The 21,764-nt window shown below is 40.6% G+C and overlaps 1 protein-coding gene across 1 annotated transcript in view; it reads left to right on the forward strand.

Moving 5' to 3' along the window:
* CNTNAP2 (contactin associated protein 2) overlaps window positions 1–21,764 on the forward strand; it is a 1,215,771-nt gene that overhangs the window by 1,112,492 nt on the left and 81,515 nt on the right. Inside the window, exons 17-19 of the mRNA XM_075728323.1 lie at window positions 6,422–6,640; window positions 9,217–9,453; window positions 21,415–21,660. Of these exons, the coding sequence (XP_075584438.1) occupies window positions 6,422–6,640; window positions 9,217–9,453; window positions 21,415–21,660 (702 nt within the window). The remainder of the gene's footprint in view (window positions 1–6,421; window positions 6,641–9,216; window positions 9,454–21,414; window positions 21,661–21,764) is intronic.

The raw sequence follows: 21,764 nt of genomic DNA on the forward strand, positions 1-21,764 counted from the left end.
CAACTAAAACATCAGTGAGTGCCATTGAGGGGTATAAAAATACATCGGCGAGGTAAGAGAAACAAAGTACAAGGGAGGAGATGAAATTGCGTATTTCAGAGAAAGGATAATAGGAAAGAAGAGAAATAGAGAGACAGGCATACAGAACCGACAGTTGGGAGGGTTGTAATCCCTCCTCCTTTTTTTTCACAGCTGATGTGTCTTGAAAACCTCCACCTACTGCTTAGCATCTTGTGAGCACCCACTGTCTGTCAGTGTCTCTTTCTTTGCTGGCAGCCTCCTTATAGCTAGAGAACCTAGTCTGCAATTTATCCACAAGGGTCAAGCTAGGAAAACAGGAAAAAAAGAGACTTGAAACACAAGGAGTTCTAGGAAAACGGGAGACCTAGCTGCTCATAGATCTCAAATGCCGGAAAAGTCTATCAGCTCATTTAGCCTGACCTTCCGCATAACAAAGGACATAGAAGTGCATGCAACTTCCCGTGTGGTTGAGCCTCAGAAATTGTGTTTAACTAAAGCATATCCACCAGAAAGCCTTGAAAGGGAGGACCCAAGGAATGCAGAATCCCACAGACAATGCAGTCATAGTATCGTAGAATCACAGAATACCAGGTTGGAAGGAACCTCAGAGATCATCTGGTCCAACCTTTCTTGGCAAAAGCATGGTCTAGACAAGACCCTGTCCAGCCAAATCTTAGAAGTGTCCCATGTTGGGGAATCCACCACTTCCCTGGGGAGATTATTCCAATGGCTGATTGTTCTCATTGTGAGAAATTTTCCTCTTGTGTCCAGTCGGAATCTCCCCACGAGTAACTCGTACCCATTACCTGTCTTTTCCATGTAACGCCTTGTAAAAAGGGAGTCTCCATCTTCTTTGTAGTCACCCTTTAAATACTGGAACATGGTGATAAGGTCTCCCCTAAGCCTTCTTTTCTCAAGGCTGAACAAACCCAGTTCTCTCAGCCTTTCCTCATATGGCAGGCTCCCCAGTCCTTTGATCATCTCTGTGGCCCTTCTCTGGACCGTCTTCAGCCTGTCCACATCTTTTCAGTATAGCGGGGACCAAAATTGAACACAGTATTCCACGTGTGGCCTGGCAAGTGCTGAGAAGACTTCTTTATCTCTGCTGGTGATGCCCTTGTTGATGCAACCCAACATCCTGTTGGCTTTCTTTGCGGCAGCAGCACACTGTTCACTCATATTGAGCTGCTTGTCCACCAGGACCCCTAGGTCCCTATCCACAGAGCTGCTCTCCAGCCAGGTAGATCCCAGCCTGTGCTGCACCCCTGGATTATGTTTTCCCAGGTGCAAGACCCTACACGTGTCATTGTTGAACTTCATAAGGTTCTTGTTAGCCCACTTTTCCAGCCTATCCAGGTCTTCCTGCCGGGTGGCTGAGTCATGTCCCTTCCTTTTTATGGGCAAATGCCCCATAGATTTAAGATGAGGAAATGGTGGGATGTGAATTGAGCTAAAAAACAAGAACACAGAACAAAGAGTGAGAAGGGCATTTTGTTTGCCAAAGTCACACTTCTATGTTCTGAACAGGTGGCTGACAATGACCTGAGACCTTAGAAAATTGAATCAATGAAAGAAACATGTTCAGATTTAATTATATGTAATTGCACAAGGCAGAGAAAGGGTAAAACTAAGCCACAAGCCTTAGTTTATTGAGTGAATGTATGTGGCAGGAGCACATATAAAATTCACCCTTGTTCAATTTTATGAAGTTTCCATCACAAAACCTTGTTCTGACTGAATAAACTAAACCCCACATTTATTCTCTTTTTTTATTTCACAATTAAGCAATTTCAGACATTTATTGAATGTCTGATCCTCATTCTTATTTCTTAGAACAAGTGGCTTGAGTTTTATGGTATTTGGTAGAATAGAAAATAAAATGATCATTAGGAAAACTCACTTCATGAGCTACAAAATGACTGACCAGTAGAAATCTCTGGGACCTGCGCAGCTCATTTTCCACATGTTTCTGAAAAAATCCTGCTCTGGTTCAGCTGGTCACTGTGAATAGTCACATGTGCACATACATCTTAGATACCTTTTAATCATCCCCTTCAAAAGTTTCACAAAATAATACCACTGTCCTGTCAACCAAGGATGTATTTGAGTCAAAGATGCCACATCATGCAAGGGTTGTATATGTAGACATATAGAGATTGAAAAGTAAACCATACTTAGGAAAAAAAAATTAAATAATTGCTACTCTTCTACATAACTAGTTACACTGAATTTCTGAACAAATTTGATGTTGTACTCGGTCTGGCTGAGATGGGGTTAACTTTCTCCACAGCAGCTGGTATGGTGCTGTGTTTTGGATTTATGCCCAAAACACTGTTGATACCACACCAGTGTTTTGGCTGTTGCTGAGCAGTGCTGGCACAGTATCAAAGCTTTCTTTCTGTATTGGGTTTGCATGGCAAGGTTTTGGGAGTGGGGGGACTGCAGGGGTGGCTTCTGTGAGAAGTTGCTAGAAGCTTCCCCTGTGTCCGATAGAGCCAATGCCAGCCAGCTCCAAGACAGACCTGCTGCTGGCCAAGGCCAAGCCCATCAGCAACAGTGGTAATGCCTCTGGGATAACATATTTAAGAAGGGGGGGTGGGGATGGAGGTGGAGAAACTGCACAACTGCAGCCAGAGAGAGGAGTGAGAATATGTGGGAGGAACAACTCTGCAGACACCAAGGTCAGTGAAGAAGGAGGCGCAGGAGGTGCTCCAGGCACCAGAGCAGAGATTCCCCTGCAGCCCGTGGTGAAGACCATGGTGAGGCAGGCTGTGCCCCTGCAGCCCATGGAGGTCCACAGTGGAGCAGATATCCACCTGCAGCCCATTGAGGACCCCATGCCGGAGCAGGTGGATGCACCTGAAGAAGGCTGTGACCCTGCGGGAAGCCCACGCTGGAGCAGGCTCCTGGCAGGACCTGTGGCCCCATGGAGGACCCACGCTGGAGCTCTCTGTTCCTGAAGGACTGTACCCCGTGGAAGGCACCCACACTGGAGCAGTTCATGAAGAACTGTAGCCAGTGGGAAGGACCCCCATTGGAGAAGTTCATGGAGGACTGTCTCCTGTGGGAGGGACCCCATGCTGAAGCAGGGGAAGAGTGTGAGGAGTCCTCCCCTGAGGAGGAAGGAGAGCAGAGACAATACGTAGTGAACTGACTGCAACCTCCGTTCCCCATCCCCCTGAGCTGCTCGGGGGGAGGAGGCAGAGAAAATCAGGAGTGACGTTGAGCCCAGGAAGAAGGGAGGGGTGGGGGGAAGGTGGTTTAAGATTTGGTTTTTATTTCTCATTACCCTACTCTGATTTGACTGGTAATATATTAATTGGTGAGTGATCTCTCCCTGTCCTTATCTCAACCCATGAGCTTTTCATTATATTTTGTCTCCTCTGTCCAGTTGAAAAGGGGAGTGATAGAGCGGCTTTGGCGGGCACCTGGCATCCAGGCAAGGTCAACCCACCACACTCTCTTTCCCATTTCTCCCCAGTCAGTAGGCTGAGGGTAGAAAAGAAGTTAGAAAGGGACACAGCCAGGGCAGTTGACCATTGGCCAAAGGTATACTCCATACCATGCAACTCCATGCTCAGCAGTAAAGCTGGGATAGAGGAAAAAGAAGGAGTGGTGACAGCACAGTGTGCTCAAAGCCCTGTCCCACCTGACCTTGAACACTCATTCCCCCAGTCCCTTCCTTGAGATTCAGGGACTGAAGAGATGTGGGAAGAGCAATTGCCGGTGAAAACTGAGACAAAAAAGTTGTTGAGAACCCCAGCCTTCTCCGTGTCAGTTGTCACCAGATCCCCTGTCTCATATATTGGGGGGTGCAATTTCTTTTGTCTTCCTTTTCTGACTGATGTGCCTGTTATCAGAAGTTCGTCCTTTTCTGTTAAGGTACAAATACCAATCATTTTACCTAGAGATGCCCCCGCTTGGAGAATATGCTTAATCTGTAGGCTCAGAAATTCATTCCAATGGAAACTGAGAATGAAGAGTCAGAACCAGCAACATAATTTGCATGTGAGACATGCTGTCATGCAGCCTCTGCCCATCTGCAAAGCTCTTTTCATTGACATACTTCATGTTTTTTTCAGTCCATCAGTCTAGCAAATAAGTTTCTTCCCCTTTGGTTTATAAGAATCATGTTTTTAGGTTGCTTGGGTATGGATCAGCACAGTCCATAGATGCTGTACTGCCTTCTCTAACTTTCAGCATGTCAGCAGGTACATGTACTGAAAATGGCCTTTGATGAGAAGATTTTTCCTTCCCTAACTATAAGATTAAATATAAGAATATAATATGAATTTATACAAATGGTCCTCTTACTTTTATGTCAGAGTGAATAATTTTCTCCAGTAAGTACGAATTTCATGATAAGCCATGATAAGCTGTGACACAGATTTCAGCTTAAAGCCATGCATAAAGCTAGACTATGCAGGCACAGAACTTCTACTTGAAATATCTCTATTTGCCAATTCTCTACACTTTCTCTTTCTCTTTTAAAGGAAGAATAATCTTCCTTTAAAAAACTAGAGATGCTTCCGTCCAGAAGACCAAGAGCTTGCAAACAAAGAAGCATTCTTGCAGAGGTTTTCAAAATCCTGGATGGGATTGTACTCAAGGTACCCACAAGCAATACCAACAGTGCCAACAGTTGCCTCAGAATAAGAAGAAAAGTCTGCTAAGGGGTTCTCATTTTACAGCCTTGTAGACAGATGGTTTTTGGGATGCAATTCAAGCCTGACTGAAGAGATCTAAGGCGGTGCTTCAAAGCAAGAAGTAAAGGAGAATTACACACACTGCCTTGAAAATAGACTTGAACACAACATGCAACTTAACTACTGGAGAGATTTTACTCTAATTCCTAATCTGCCTGAGTTTATTGGCAGAACCGCTGAAGTTATAAGACGTAATAACATTAAAATGAAACTTCTTTATTTCTTTAATGGCAAGCTTTGGCTCATACAGATTTTTCTGTCCTGTAAAGTGCAAAAGGCCAAACAGACTAAATTCATGGCTTATGAAATGCAGTTCATTCAAGAAATGAAATTATTTTATTCAGCAGAGAACAGAAAGTACAACAGCAATAAAAGATGCTTTTAATTTTTTCTTTTAGAAATAGCCAGTTTTGCAGAAAAAAAATCAGAGGTGTCAATTGTATAATAAATTTGATTTGAAAGAGCATTCTCTGTAAAAAGTTTATTCCTATCCTTCCAGTTTTCATAAAAATGCATTTAATTCAGTCTGACATAACCTTGTGAAAATCTGTTAGGCCATGTACAAAAACATTTCCCACTATTTATCAGTATTGTGAGTGATAATGATCATGGAGTGGTGCTTCTACCACAATTTAATAGCCTTGCTGAGTAAGATTTTTATAAGACTGTTTTATTAATTCAACCAAACAAAAACCCACAGCTGTACTGGAACACTGAGACAATAATTGGGCACCTGAGATTTTTCAGAAGAATTAAAACGGTGCTGCAGCTTTTTTATTTTATATGTAAGAAAAATAAATTAAATGGAACTCTTGGTTGTCTTTACTTCTGTCTGGTATCCTGCTTTGTGAATGCTATCATTGATGATCTGTTTTCTGGTAGCCCTTTCATCTGATGTTTTGCTACCATAATATAATTTACAGCCTCAAATTATATAAACTAAATATCAGTAAGAAAGTCAAAATTATATTTCTTCATTACAAAATCATCTATATATTATTAATCACACTCCCTGTTTAATAATAAGTATCAATTATTTAGTTTGCCAAGGATGACCTTGAGGAATGTCTAGTAGAGCCTAATAGACATTTGTAAAATTTCTAAACATGTTTTGAATCATCCACTGTAAATAGAGCACTGTAGTGCTTGCAAAGAATCCATTTCTTTTTCAGCCATAAAATCTCACATAGGTCATTACCACTGCATTATTAGTTCATTGTAAAAATTAATTGTCCCTCAAAAGAAAAAAAAAATGTAGACGACTTCTGCACCACTTTTTTATCAAAATGTGTATTTCCCTACAAAAACCTATGGAAACTGGAAAGCTGCAGAAATCAAAAATTAATGTCATTGGTTCAGGGTCTGTTGATATTTTCTTCTAAAAGCTGGTGAACAGGTTTTTCCAATATTATTGAAATTATTCGGGGGAAAAAAATCCTCTTCAAGGATATAATTTATTCTGGTTAAATTTTACAAGCCAAACTGATTTGATTTCCATCATATGCTATAGAAACTTTACACAATGGCTTCCTTGGAAAGGAGCTTTAACTCCTACTCAAGTTAGAAGGGCTTACAAATTCTGAAATGTGGCTGAGCAGTGCGTATTTCTAGTAAATATGACTCCTTTCTGTTTAGGAAGTATAAGTGAATCTGTTTACAGTGTAAGATGGGTTCCCTTTTGCTTGGTGTTTCAGCTGCTACGGAGGTTTCCTTTTCCTTTGATGTTGGAAATGGGCCTGTGGAAATCGTCGTTAGATCTCCCAACCAGCTCAATGATGACCAGTGGCATCAGGTCAATGCTGAGAGGAATGTTAAACAGGCCAGCCTGCAGGTAGACCAGTTACCCCTGGAGGTCCGGAAAGCACCAACAGAAGGACACACACGGCTGGAATTGTACAGTCAGCTCTATGTTGGTAAGATGCAGAGTGGGTAACCGGGCTTTTCTCTCACACGCTGAATGCACTTTACCTCATGTCTTGCCAGCAGCAGTTAGTTTAATGTGGGAAGTTGCACTCCTGAAGCACTTGCATGACAGCACAGAGGGAAAAATAGATTAAAAAAAATAAGAAGAAAAGACAAGCACGTCCATAATTACAGAAATAAGAAGATCAACTAAGAGAAAAATATTCTGTGCTGGCAACTTGTCATTTTTGTCTTTCCCACCTGCAGCTCCTGACTAAAAGTGCATCTAGCAGGCAGTAGTGCCAAACTCCTTTTTTTGCTGAGTGTGTCTCATGCACACACACTTATTCACCACAGAAGTGAAAAATTCTACATAGGTCTTGCCAGGACTGCATGTGCCCTGCAGTGCCCATCCTAGCCTAGGCAGCACTTTCAGCCCTTTTAGGTTCGATCATTGCCCGTGCTTTTACCTTCACAGCTCTCGCTGCAGTCTTTTCCCTTTAGTCCCATGAGCTGTTTGCCCATTCAATGTACGGAAGCATCACAGAGTTTTACACAAATGCATTCCCTGGAACCAAGTTAGTCCAGCTGCTTTCTGGAGCGGCTGGTCCCCACTACATTTTGGGCAGGCTATTCCAGCAGCACTTGTATTTCTCTAACTGTTAGCCCTGGGGCTGTGACGTGCAGACATGCCAAGTGCCATTAGCTGGAATCAGAACTGCATGAAATGTTGAGCAAAGAAGCGCTTCCCTTCCTCTAGATATCTGTTAAAAGGAGAAGAGGGAAGGGGGAAGTTAAAAAAGGCATTATCTCATTTTTTGCCCATGTTAGTCAGGGTTCAACAGCAGAAATGAATTTAAACGATGTTTAAAGCCTTCAGTGCCTTAGTAAACAGCACAGTGTCACTGCAAACTGTGTATAATGTGTCACCAGATGTGCAGTCATTATTTACAAGCTCAGATTCTCCTTTACTGCTGACTGTGATCCCAATAAAAGGCAGTTTCAAAATAAGCCGAAATGTGAAATTTGTTTAAAAGAAGGAGCCTTAAACTTTTAAAAGAAATACCAAGCCTTTTGCTGAAAACAGGAAGAGCTGGATTTTTTTCTGGCCAGAGTTCTTGGGGAATTGTTAATAATGATGTTTTTTGTTGGTAGTTTTGAATGAACTGTAACAGCAGCAATGTTTTGAAATACCTAGTACCTTTATTACCAAAAACCGAATGTTTAAATCTGCACCAGATTTTCTTTCTTTCTGAATCATATCCATTTCATATAACTTAGTGATTGGAGCACGCATCTCAAAGAACAGATTTAAATCCTTACCCAGAGTCAGACAGAGAACTGATCTGAGTCGGAGTGTCCCAAATGAACACCCTGAACATGGGGGCCTGCAGAGTAATACTGAACAACAATTGTTTCGCTGCCTTCTGTTCCACTTTCTGTAGAATAAATACCTATTCCTTGGGCCAGCAAGAGAGCCTGAGGGATGATGACTTCATGTCCTAGGAGCTAGGACAGTCACCAGGAGGGGAAAGAAGGGAATTAGATGTCTTAGGGTTTTTTTCATCACTGCAGTGTATATGAGTTTACATAGAATGGAGCCACACCAGAATGCCCTCCGCCCCGTACACTCTGCAGAGACCAAGCATTGCCTCCTCTTACTCCAAATCATCCAGTTACCAGCAGTTGATTTGAAGCAGCCCTCTCTCTCTCTTTGGTTTGTATTTAGTCCTCTTCCCCACTCAGGTAAATAGCAGCCTCTGTGCTCTGCGGTGATGAGCGTTCAGATGTCCTCAGGGACTCTTCAGCACCTGCGGTACTGCAGTAATCAAAGAGATGAGGGGATGAGGAGAAAGGATGACAGCCACTCATTGTTATTTGCTTGCATTTTTTAGGGGTTTTTTTGTTTCTAATCCAACCCCAGGTAAGACTTTCCTAGCTGAAATCACATTTTTCAGCAAGCATTTACTAGGGGGAAAAAAGAACAGTTCTTATTGACTGCTAAGAAAAGCCATCTCAACCCAGATTTTCAAATGTAGCTCTTCAGTATTACATCCTTCACCCTGTACTCAGGCAACTAAACAATATACCCGATGTTGCTTGGAAGTTAACATCTGTATTTCCTATTGCAACTGAGATTGGGGATTTAAATCTTTTCCTTCTTTCCCCATCATGGCTTTGAAAAATGTAACACTGCATAACATATTATGGCATTATTATTAGCATCCATCATCACTAATCATATGGAGAGTAAGGCTATACCTTAGCAGTCGAGTCAAGCTCGTTTCTTCCACTGTTCTCTCTAAAAATCTTGAAGTTGAAATGAAATGAAGTCTTGCAGTGGAGGGCTAGAGTCTCTAATGTCTAATCAGTGTAAAGCAAACATACCTACTATTTATGCTTAGTTTGGTATAATATCAAAAGTTTAGGTTTCATTAATTTCATTGTCATTAGGACAAGACAATTCCTTGCCTTTAAAAAGAAGTTACTTATTTCCAGCTGTTGTCACAAGCTTAGCAGGGTATTTCATGTAAAGCAACAATAAAATCTGTTCAGTGTTGTCTCACAGTTTTACATTCCCTCTCAGGTGCTGCAGGAGGCCAGCGAGGCTTCCTAGGTTGCATTCGTTCATTAAGGATGAACGGGGTGACATTGGACCTGGAAGAGAGAGCAAAAGTCACACCAGGGGTGAAGCCTGGCTGCTCTGGCCATTGCACAAGCTATGGGATGTACTGCGCAAACGGCGGTAAATGTGTCGAGAAATACAATGGCTACTCCTGTGACTGCTCCAGAACTGCCTATGATGGACCATTTTGCATTAAAGGTAAATGCTTTAGTGCAGAAGGCAGAGTATGGAAGAATTATCTGCCTGAGAAAAAACACAATAGAATCAATGCTTCAGCTTTTATTAATTAAAGAAGTAAATCTTGTTTAATACTTCTTACAAGAAAGTCAAATTATACACCCAGGATTTAACTGTAGTGATTTAAAACCACATCTCTCATTAGTACTAATATATGTTACCTATTTAAATCAAATAACACAACAACAAAATGCATCAGGAATGCCTATAGTCATAGCAGGTCTGGCAGACTGTATTCCATAGTCTTGAGCTGTTGAACAATAAATTTCTACTAGCACAATGTCATGGTTACTTCTTTAGAAAAAAGATGGATCTAAACAAAAGCTACCTACTTGCATTCAGAAACATATTTGGAGATACACAGGTGTGAGCTTTGGGTTGAATATCTTATAAATTGGGAGGCCAGCATTTGGATTAAAAATTTTATCCATCCATAACCAGATCAAGTCTTTTAGTAGCTCAAACTGGGTTAGAGGTAGAACGTGCTAGGGTAAGGGAAGGTACAGAGCTCCCACATCTATGTCAGTCCTTTGTAAATGCCTATAGTATGTTCTGAATTTTCAAAATCAATGATTGAAAGAGACCAATTTACTATGGACACATGTGCCTGCGTAAGAAAGACAGACAAGGAGTAAGGGAAAGAGGGATCTTATATTAAAAAAAAAAAAGTGAGAATGAAGATGCTAATTTATTTCCACATGTTTTTTCTTATTTCGACCAGAAATGATTGTGACAAAGTAAGTAGCAATGGGAATATAATTTTCCAAGTGTTTGCACAGTTTGCATGCTTCGTGGATGTTCATTTTTTTCCCTTACATTTCATAGGATATTCTCATTATATTCTTGAAATATTCTTCTCAACACCTCTAAAGGTTTCGTCACATTTACCTGAGGTGCTAATATGTCTCAGCAGGTCCCTTCCACTGTGCTTTTATTGGTACACAAAATCATCCAGTCTGTTGCTTTTCCTATTCATTTTAAAAGCTTTCTCAAAAGGTACTAATCCTACAGTTTCAACTAAAAAATGTGAAGGCTCTTCTCATCAGTATCTGTGATGTTAAAGAAACCTCTAGGCTCATAAACTGCTCTTCTGCTTTTACATTACCCACTGTTCCAGGAATCCTGCCAGCAGGCTGGGTCACCAGTCACCAAATTCCCTTCATGAAGCTCTCTTGGCAGTAGGGGAGAGCGCCTGTCCTTTGACATTCTGGGTTCCACCTCTTTAACTTCTCCTTTTTTTTCCAAGTCAAACTTTCAGGATTACTTTGCAAATACCCATACCCTGCTCCCTTCCAGCCACGCTTAAAGAAAACCAAGTTTATAACAGAAAGAGGCAGTCTTTTTACCCGATGCTGGTTTACGGATCGTATTTTCTCCTCACATGCTTCAACTGCCTTCATTTATATCCATATGTATCCACCTTCCTTTCATTTTATCATAATTGAGCTTTGTCCATTGCTGATGTTGCTCACACATTGGAGCACCGTCTTCTAAAAGCTAAGGGATTTTTTTCACGTCACCAGATATTCTGATGAATCTCTAGCATGATTATTTTATAAATTCCAAAAAACATGATGCATTTCTAGTGCAGCAGAAGTGAAGCAGCTCTAGGTAATGACTTCCACTGTGCTTGCATGCAGGAATTTAATCAGGTTTCACTATGCTGTGTTGCTTCAAAGACAAATTCTAAACATGTCCATCACATTCAGGACTATACATACAGTAACTCCTGAGAATGTGAGTAGAGTGATTTCAGTTAATTTAGCAAGTGGTTTGTCGTGAGTTGAAGAGTGGTAATGCATGTTTAGTATTTCTGTTTGCTAGCACAGTTATATTAGAGGAAACCCATTCAGGCTGGAACTGGGTCAGTCTCTTACACATCACATGTGTTGGCTCAAAAAAAAAGGATTGCTGTCAGGCCATGTTCAGTGAATTCACATTTTAGTTTTTTCTGTATTGCCAAAATTCAACGCTCTGGCTTTTTTTTTGTGTTGTTCTGTTTCTCTTACAGATAGATAACTTCCAAAACTAGCTTTAAGCTGAAGTGTTTTATTTTTCCTGGAGGTGGAGCTAACAGAATAAAAAATACCATTAGGGAAATAATTGAGCACCTAGCACAGACAAACCCTGCTGTTGACTGGTCTGTAAGCACTGTCACAGCAACAGCAGCGTTATACTATATTATACTATAATATTCTCCTTATCAGCCTCCCAGTCCAGCCAAAGGCCCAGAGCTCTGACAGTGGTACTTTGGGCACGCAGTAAAACTTGCTGGAAGCTACTGCTGCTGGACAGCCCTGAGTCATGCAGAGATACTCATGCTAGCATGAGGATCTCTGTACCACATGGTGTTGTGCCATTTAAACATGACATCAGATCTCTGCTTTAAATATCAAAACTATTCCAGGCTAAAAATATCTCTCTAAAACCTTAAGAAGTTATGTACAAAATGCAAATTACTAATTTCCTATCTGTTAGTGCTGAAAACTGATGTACTCGTCTAGAATATCCCCAAGTATGATTTAGTGTGGGCTTCTCTGTAGAAACAACAATGTGGCACTGGCATAAAGTTAGAGGATAAATTAAACAGAAAATAGACTGGGTTTGGGGCATCCTGTGATCAAAATAATTGTAAAACCTCTGTAGCAAACAGTGCTGCTAATGAGACCTTTAAAACAGTTCATTTTCAGCCCATTAAATTTTACATTGTAAATTTAACTTGCATTAAGCCTTTTAAATCAAGTAAAGCACTGGATCATCTTGTGCATCTTGTCAAACTCCTTAGACTTGTGAAAGAAGGGGATCCTACATTTTCTTTCTAATAGCAGCTCCTGGAATCTTGTACCATGTCCTCTTGGTACATGAGACAAGACTGGATATATTTTCTAGATACAAAGGGCAAACATACAGTACTAACGACAACAAAATAAATACTGGCAAAACAGCCAAGTATATTTTAGTTTAAAAAAAAAGTTTAAAAATATTTTTAAAATTTATAAAAATTATAAAATTTGTTGGAAAAATAGCAGGGAATCTTTCCCTGCTTTCCCTGTAAAATCAAAATTTTACCTAAATTATATTTTAGTTAATTTGGATTAAAACATTGCAATTCTGATATTTCAATTCATTTTTCATTAACACTTTGACACTTTCCCCTCTCTAAAAGCACTGAAATGTCTGTGAACCTGTTTTTAAAGACTATATTCTCTGTTTTCAGCCAATTCCATTCTTTATAGTAAGGACATAGTTGAATACTGCTCTGTCACTTCTGGTTTTCTAACCTGCACCACAGTATGCAGTTGGATGCTGTGGTGTTGGGTGAGTCTAATATGAGGCAAGGAAGAACATTTTCCTTTGTTACCTTCAGTAGGAATTCACGTCAGCTGCCAGGAAATAACAAGGTTAGTGCTTTGTATGATAAACTAGGACTAGGTTTCATTATTCTACTCCTCTGAGTAAATCTTGCAGGCCAAGTAGTGCTGTTGATTTGATAATCAATAGTGCCTGACTTTTTAAGTCATCACATTCAAACCAATATGAGATATTAGCAGAAAAATATGCTACTCAGCAGGTGGCATAATATAATACCTTTCAAAATACCATAGTCTTTCTGTTGATTTTAGTTTGCCACAGGAAGCTTTTCTTATCCGAAAATTTTATTTTGATATTCAAATCACTTCCCCATGGTAAACTTTTTGGAGTTGGTTACATACTGAAACTGCTAGCAGAAGAAGTGATAGGAAAAATCAAAGAAAAAAAACATCATTACTATAAGGAAATCACCATACAATGGTTCATAAGCAATAAACACATCTCACAATAAAAACAGGCCTCGCGTATTGTGATTCTTTTGCTGATGAAATCCATCCTAGAGCCACTGACTGATGACTGACAAGAAATTGCATTGTCTCCAGCCTTATTAGCAGGAGATCACAATGTGATTGATGTGGTAGTGGCCTGAAAATTACAGTATTTTTTTACAAGGACAAAAAAAGTACAAAAATGCAGTCTGACATCTATTTTAACCTTATTTTTGTTTTGTATTTTGGGCATATGCAATTGGATTCATTTCTCCTTTCATTGCTCAGAGAAATTGTTCTGAGGAATAGCTGCAGTGTTTCTGCAGTCCTACAGATTGCTTTCTGACCTTTCCATGTCCTTTGCTTAAGCATAAATTCTTTTTTTTTCCTCCCACAGCTGTCCTATCATCATAAAAGTATTTCTGAGAAAACAATTATTTTTTTTTTCCTTTAAAAAACAAACTCTTTCCTCCTTTAAACAAAAAGACTGAAGGTCAAATGCTGAAATGGCTTTGCAGAGCGTGTGGTAGCACTGTGATGTGGGGGATCCCCCAGGGAGAAAGCATTCCTCCTTTGGGTATTGAAGTGCTGTGGATCAACAGTAGGAGAAGAAATTGCCCACCACCAAGAGAGTGAGGCCCAAAAAAAAACCAATTAAATAGCTGGTGCTGTTGATCATGTGCCTTCAGGTGTGCTGGAAGGGTAAATTCAAAGCTTCCCAGTTTCTATGCAGTTACTCAACTTACATCAACAAACACCAAGGAGATGAACACAGTTTATGCACTTTTTTCTTTCTTTCAAGTAAAGCTCAGATTCACAGTGTGAATTACTGCAATCCTTATGCCAATGCCCAAACTGAACTCCTTCATGTTTGTCTTTTATTTGCATGAAGCCTGAAAGCCCTTACAGTAGTATTGTCATGGCCAGATTTCCTTCCTTTCTTGCTCCCTTCTCTGCCTCAAACAGAAAAATCAGCTTTTTACTGTGCTGAGTGGATGCAAAAAAGACATACCAGATCTGGTGCTGTGGCACATGGGTGAAGCAGCTCTGCATCCTTCCACAGACTTAGACTGACACTTGGCCATCTCCAAATTCTGGTTATACCCATTCAATTCCCTTTATTTTGCTGGTTGCAAATACCTTTCATTGCTTTGCTGTAAGTAATGGGGACATGATTGTTCGAGTGGTTTAAGATAACTAACTTCTTAGTTTTCACTGTTCATAATCCCAGAACCTGGAAAATCAGGGCAACATTCCCTCCCACCCCTCAAAATCTTCTGCTGTATGCAACATGATCATGATCTGTTAGCTGAAAGTTGTATCAGAAATTTTGCTTGGGTTGGGAATGTTAGGCTCCGAGTCTGGTAAGTCTGAATGGTGCAGTCAGGTTTTTCTACCTGTAGAACAAACTTCAGGATTTGGGTCTTAGCCTCTATTGAGTAAATATATGTACTCACAAAAAAATATATACTCTGTAAAGCTATTCCATTCTGCTGTCCTGTCAATACTGCCTTATTAAACATGCACAGTTGTGCTCTAGTGCTTTGAAAACTGCATTTCACTTGCAAGAATTATTATTATTTCTTTTTAAAGCAAAACAAACCTTCTCCATACTTCTTATGTATCTCAAAGAGATATCAACCTGATGATAAACTGAACTTGCCAGCCCACTTACCAGCCATAATAAACTACTTATAAAATGCAAGGATTTCTTATTCTGCATGCAGAAAGCAAATAAATATGGGTAGTATGTTAAAAAATACTAAGTCCTGGTCCAGAAAATGTGATAAACTTTCTATTTCTTTGTCACCTAACTATAATAGACCTGCTCTGGTGTCATTGCCCACTGAATGCAGATGCTTTATGAAAGATGAGTAGAGCAGTCAGCAACATTGCTGGCTGCTGTATGCCTGCACAAAGGCGACTGAGAGATTTGAGGTTCTCACACCAGACACCCGTGTGCAATATTTATACACCTGCATGCTATTGGGGTAGTACTGGCATTTCACAAGCTGATAAGGTATTTATCCTTACAATAGCTCTGTGATGGGAGATGTTTTTATTATGGTAATGCAGAAAGCAAATGAGATAATGAGGGATGCAAGGAACCGTTCACTTTTAGAGTGGATACCTGTGGTACATGAAGGAATTGAAGCCAGATCTCACTTATCAGAGTTGTCACTCTGAATACTGTGCAATCACCAAATGGCAGTGTCTAGTATTTCTCAAATGGCTCTTGCAAAGCTGCAAGTTTTTCTCTGAGGTTACCTAAAGAGCACCTCTAAAGACTCCCTGGCAGGAAATGATGAAACCTGGTCTGTTGTATATTTGACATTACATTTTTCTTCACCCATCCTGTTTTATTTGATGGGGTTTTTTAACCATTATGGATATTTCCATTAGAAAGGGAGCTGGCTTTTCATTAGATTCAGCATAGAATACACAGCACAGGTTGCCATTCCCTTATTCTGATCCTGCTGTCCTGGACATTAGTTCAGATGGCTGTAGCTATAGAAAGACCTATAGTAATTTCACATCAGTGCAGAATGAACCACAGCTGTGATTTTCCTGACATTTTTAGGCTTTCCTTGCATGTGCACTTCTGTCCAGTTATAGCAAGGCAGAATAAAAGGCAGCTCCTTTACAGGGCTATTGCAAAAGAAGGTTCAGAGCTCAGCCTTGCTTAGGTATCAAACTGCTTCCCGTCAGAATCTACCTGGGAGGCTTGAAGGTGTAATGAATCAGGTGGCTTAACCCCATTGTCTGTGGCACTCATCCTGTTCTACTGAAGGTAGTGGGAAACTTTGCATGGATTTATGGTCAGGCCTCCTAGTTTCACTGGTCTACATTATTTTACATATCCCCTGATTCTGATGGTCATTTGTTCAAGAAAGCTTTTTTTATATTGAGTACTGATATATTCATATAGAAGAAGCAGACCCTCAGTGGGTTTGTATTCTATTAATGCCAACAAGCAATTACTGTATTTTGGTATTTTACTCCACACGTAGAAAATTCAAATGTGCTTCACAAATTATTACAGTAATGGCAGCCAGAATATGAGACTTGAGGATGTAGGACAAAACCTTGAAATCCCCACTTCTTGGTTTCACAAACGAAATACTGTGAGCCTGAAGGTACAATAAAACATTGAGTGAGCTAACCAGATAAATGATAAGCATTACCATCTTCATAGCACTCAAAGTAAATTCTCTCCCAGATCAACAGCTGTGAGATTCTGACCCTTTACTGATGCCCTATGGCCAGGATGAATCTCAGCAAACAGTCTTAATCTTTGTGACCACAGCCTGAAAGTAGCTGCAATTTCTGGTGCTTTCTAGCACATTTTTAGCCTCAAGCCAGACAAGCAATCTCTAGTTAATCTATATTCAATATTCATAGCTATATGAGAAATCAAAAGGAAAGAAAATTATGTACCAGGAAACAGGTTTTGTTGGGCTCTCTAAATTGCCCTAACAATTTTGTACATGCACCAAGTGTGAGAAGGCCTCCAGTGACTGTCCTGCTTAGGATTTTGAAAATGCTGTTTTTCACATTCAGAACTCCGTGCAGAGAAGGCATAGCATTGAGCACTGGCAAGCAGCGTCACAGAGTAATTTTTTTAATTTACTGAATCTGAGCAGGGCCAAGGAGGCATTTAGGGCCTCCAGATGGGACATGCTTACAGCTCTAAGAAGGCATTTCAGTCAGCTTTGTGAAACAAAGAGGTGAGAATCTTTCTCTGCTGCATTTTTCATGTGTCCTGGCCAGGCTTCATAGTTGTCAGGATTTTGTCTCCAGCTTCTCTGAGGCAGGGATTATACCCTGTTGCTGCCCATTAATAAAGAGTTTTTTGAAGGCCCAGCCTCAAAAAAGCCAAGTACAGTAATACCAGAGAAGTAACAGCATTACTTTCTCCTTGGTCCCCAGGTGAAAGGTGGCACAAGCCAGGTCTTTCAGTTTACCGTGAAAAGTGTGAAATGGCAGTTGTGGGACAGTGATAGCTGCCCTACTGCAGAAGGTAGATTCCACCTCTTACAGTGCCACTCTTGAAAAGTTCCTGTGTTGAAATTGGGCTTTTTTAGGGAGTTGGGTTTTTGGGTAGCTCCACAGACGTGTTGATTCTTTATCTATTAGGAGTAATATCTTGAACTTGATTAATGACAATCCCTATTAACATTTGTATCCCAGCTGTCAGCACAGAGCCAATTCAATTGCCATAAAGCCTGCTGAGTTCTGTATCTTTTATATATGCCTCCGGATAGAAAATCTTGCTGAAGCTGTGTTCAGCCACACCTGTGCAATGCTGGCAATGCTCTTCACAGGTGGGAAAAAAGTAATGGAGAAGGAAGACAAGTTCTGGGTGTGACTGAGTGTATGGCTGCCAGAATCATTATAACTACCTAAAAAGAGAAGAACCGATACTGACATTTCACTGATGTTAAACGAACAGCAAAGGAGAATCAGGTTCTTAGGCCTACAACACTGGCTGAGAAATGTCATGAGATTGGGGATTTTTTTTAAGAGAAATGGGCTTTTTTTGTAGCTATTTGGCTTTTTTCTCCAGTCTTTCAATACTCTTGATCCCAGACATAATGAGAGTGTACAAAAGTAAAAGTAGCTGAGTGAGGAGAGGGAGACTGGGGAGATGACCAAAGAATTGTAACCTTCAAAATAAGTTTGTCAGTTCTGGGTTGATGTGCATTTTGTGTGGAAGTTTCGGATCAACTTTTGCTTCATCCTTTTTCAAATTGAAGCCAGACAGTTTTGTAAAATATGTGCAGTTCACACGGGATATGCATCTTGCTTGATAAAATAATTTCTAATGATCCACCAACCCTGTTCTGGGTTCCTCTACAAAGCAAGCCCAAACTGTACGTATCTGTCAAGAGAGGATGACTGCACTCCATATTGGTGTACTGCTTTCCAAAGAAAACTGATCTGTTCCCCCAGTCTTCTGCCTTGAAAGGGCATTTTGCAGAGGAACCCTTCACTACGCTTTATGCCTGATCTCCCAAGACTCATCTTTTTAGATAGCGTTTGAAATACTACAAAAGAAATCAGAGGGTTGTGCATGGAAACATCATCCACATTTCAGCAGCAGGGTTTGTGCTGCATTTTACCCATTTTATTCAGGCAGCTTGAATGGCTTTCTGAATGAAAGACTTAGATATTCCTTCTATCAGAGCTTCAGGAAGATGATATGCTTGTGACCTCCAAGTAGGTAGTTTTTTCATTGATCAGCCCTCAGCATTTCCAAGTCATCTCATACCTGCATTCAATATAGAGAAAATTATCCTTTAGCTTTTTCTAATATTTCCTAATAGTTTAAAGAGCCTGCTCCTGTGAGCTGCTGAGCACTTTGCAGCCCTGCTGCAAGGACTTCAGCTTCATTCTGTAAAGAGAGTAATCATGTGCATCAACCTCTTTGCTGAGCTGGAACTTGAGGGGATTCAATATCTTCCTGTTGAGGGCTGAATACACTCACACAGCCAAAATGAACCTTCCTCTTATCCTTCCTCTTGAAAGAGGTGGTGTGCATGTGAGGAGAATTTCAAGGCTCATTACAATAGCTTGTGTGCCTGTAATAATACAGCTATACTGAAAATTATTTTCTCAGTGCAAATCAAGTTAAACATACAGAACATTCTTTGCTCTGTCATGAAACCCTTTTGGGGAAAAAAAAATCATACCATTTCAGAGAGCACCACTTACTTAAAGCTTTCTTTGTAGTAATGAACATTTAAAGTAGCAATTCATAACATTTACAGCTGTGGAAAATGCATTGCACGCTTTCCAGTTCAGCCCCAGAGCAGCGCTGAGGTCAGGACTGAAGGTCCCAGTATTCCCAGTGCATGAGGCCCTGGGCAACCATAGCGCCAGGCAATCCTGAAGATCGCTCCCAAAATAAAAGGCATGACAAGTAGTAAAACAGGCCAGAGGCGAACATAATTTTGTATCGGCATGCTGTGTGTGTACACAGAGCCTCCGCAGGGGTTGCAGTCCCCACCAGCAGAGTGGCTGTGTCAAATGGCAGGGCTGCCTGGCACGCCGGGACGGGGCACGCTAGCGCTGGTGAGCAGCTCTGCCAGCGCCGCAGCAGCGTAATTGATACAGCATCTGCCCGAGGAGCAGCTTGCATGAGCTAGGAACAGAGGCTGAAGAATAATAAATTAGCGGTCATAAGGATACTTTTAAGCCAGTCTTGCAAGTACTTAGAGCGACAGTGTATACTGCTTTAGATTTGTAAGCGCTAACACTTATTTTCAACACTGCTGTTAACAGCAGAAGGCATCACAATTTGGGGAACTACTTTCAGGATAAGGCCCTTCACTTTTAATCCAGGAGTACTTAAATTGAATCTATTGCAAAATATAGTTGTTAAACTGAATTGCTTCTCCCATAACTGTTTCAGGCTGATTTAAGGTTTCTCCTATAAAATGGCAGTTATAAATCTATCAGAATGATCAAATTATTTATAGCACCTTGGGACCACAACGTGACTCCATGTCTTATATGGCCGCACAGTGACGGTGACTGTGCTATTTTGAGTTTTGGAGAATTTGTATACAGTAACAGGAAAACATAAAACTTTTCAAGCACTAGATTTAGCAAAAATCTGGAAAGGAGCATCAGTGAAGTCTATTATAATTTTGCCTGTCTTCTTATCTTTTCTCTGCTCAGCTACTCTGAATAAAGTCTGCGGGCTCATTCCTGACTTGCTCTGTATCACTGCACAGCTTGTAAAGTGGACATCTTGCTTCATATGTTTTGAGATGAAGCCTTTGCTTAGAATTGTGTGAAGACTCCAAATGCTAAAAGGGGATAAAAAGGAAATTTCTTTTTAAATAAAGATAGTGTGTTGATTTTTCAGAAGTTTAGATGGGCAATTTTGTACCAATCTGTGGCAACTTTGCATCATGGAGGAAGGTAGTAAATGATGAAAGGATTTTTTTTTGTCATCTCCTTAAGCATTGCTTATAACCGTTCTTTAAATACAGTACTCACATGCTATGTTCATACTCTTTATTCATCATTCTTTTCTCCCTTATGAAAAGTTCATAAGCATACCTTCTTATTTAAGTTTACATGTAGTTAAAAAATTTCCTTTAAAGATGTTGTCCCAGACAGCAAACCCTCTCCAGCACCTGTCCAGTCACAAAATGATTGACTGCCATAGGAACCCAGTCCAGCAATCCCCAATAGACTTAGCAGGTTATACACTACCAATGGTAGGCAACTGTGCTGTGATTCCTGTAGGAGGCTGTCAGTCAGCCTTTGCTGTAAGAATGTCAACCTTGAATTATGTTTTTAATGTTAAGAAATAGGCAGGGCTGCATTATTATGAGAAGTAATAGCAATGCTTTTTCAGCTGAAAGTATTAATTCTGCCAAAAGCAGTTTTATTTTCTGTCAGGAGTATTGAAACATGACATTTTATCTCAGATTGGTTTGAAAACTTTGTCTGGGTAGCACCTCCTGGGAGCTACAGTTCAGGTGTCTCTTGCCTTGTTCCCCACTGTGTCAAGCTCCCTAGTTAATTTTATCTCCCATAAGGGCATCCTGGTTATGTGGTTCTCATGAAGGATTGTGCTAGCAGTGGGTAATTTTCTAGCATTGTGTCCAATCCTATTTCAGATCTTTCAGGTGCTGGAATTGCCATCATTCCTTTGTGAGGCCCTTCCAAATCCACTCAAATCTGCTGGTCAGAATTGCTGGTTTTCCTTTCTCTTGACAGTGTTTATTTACCTTGTATCTCCTTTTTTGGAACATTATCTGCTGCAAGACCTCAATGAGAATAAATCTAAAATGTGGTTCTTCTGGTCTGTAGTATTGGTATGAGATACAGGCATAGACTTTCTGTCTTTCCTTTGTTCTGTGAATCCAGGTACCCACCAATAAAATGGAGATTGTCCTTTTCATTCTTGCTGGAAAATAGTGAGACTCGGCTTAATATTGGCAAAGTGCTTAAATAATGCAGCAGTAGAAACATGTATAGATTAGGACTGGTTAAGTCAGTAGCAATATGTTTCATCCAAAAGGTGTCAGAAAGTTTAATTTCTCTTTTTCTTTTCCTTCCCCCCCCCCCCCCGTGCCCCCCCCCCGCCCGGCTTATGTTCAAGATGTTGGAGCATTTTTTGAAGAGGGAATGTGGCTTCGTTACAACTTCCACTCCCCAGGGACTAGCATGAAGGATTTAGTTAGCCGAACGCTTTTGAGTTCTACAGATCCTGAGGCTACAGCACCTGACCTCAACTTGAATAAAGAGGAGCTCAGCTTCAGCTTCAGTACCACCAAGTCTCCTTGTGTCCTATTGTACATCAGCTCCTATACCCAGGACTTCATGGCTGTGCTTGTCAAGCCATCTGGTAAGCAACTGCTCTGGGCTCTCTCCATTGAAGGCACAATTGATAATAATACCAAGTTGGTGTTCAGCTGAAAGTCTGAACTAATGAGGATGTCTCTTCACCCT

The sequence above is a fragment of the Pelecanus crispus genome, chromosome 2 (genome assembly GCF_030463565.1).
Source record: "Pelecanus crispus isolate bPelCri1 chromosome 2, bPelCri1.pri, whole genome shotgun sequence".
Taxonomy (NCBI): domain Eukaryota; kingdom Metazoa; phylum Chordata; class Aves; order Pelecaniformes; family Pelecanidae; genus Pelecanus; species Pelecanus crispus.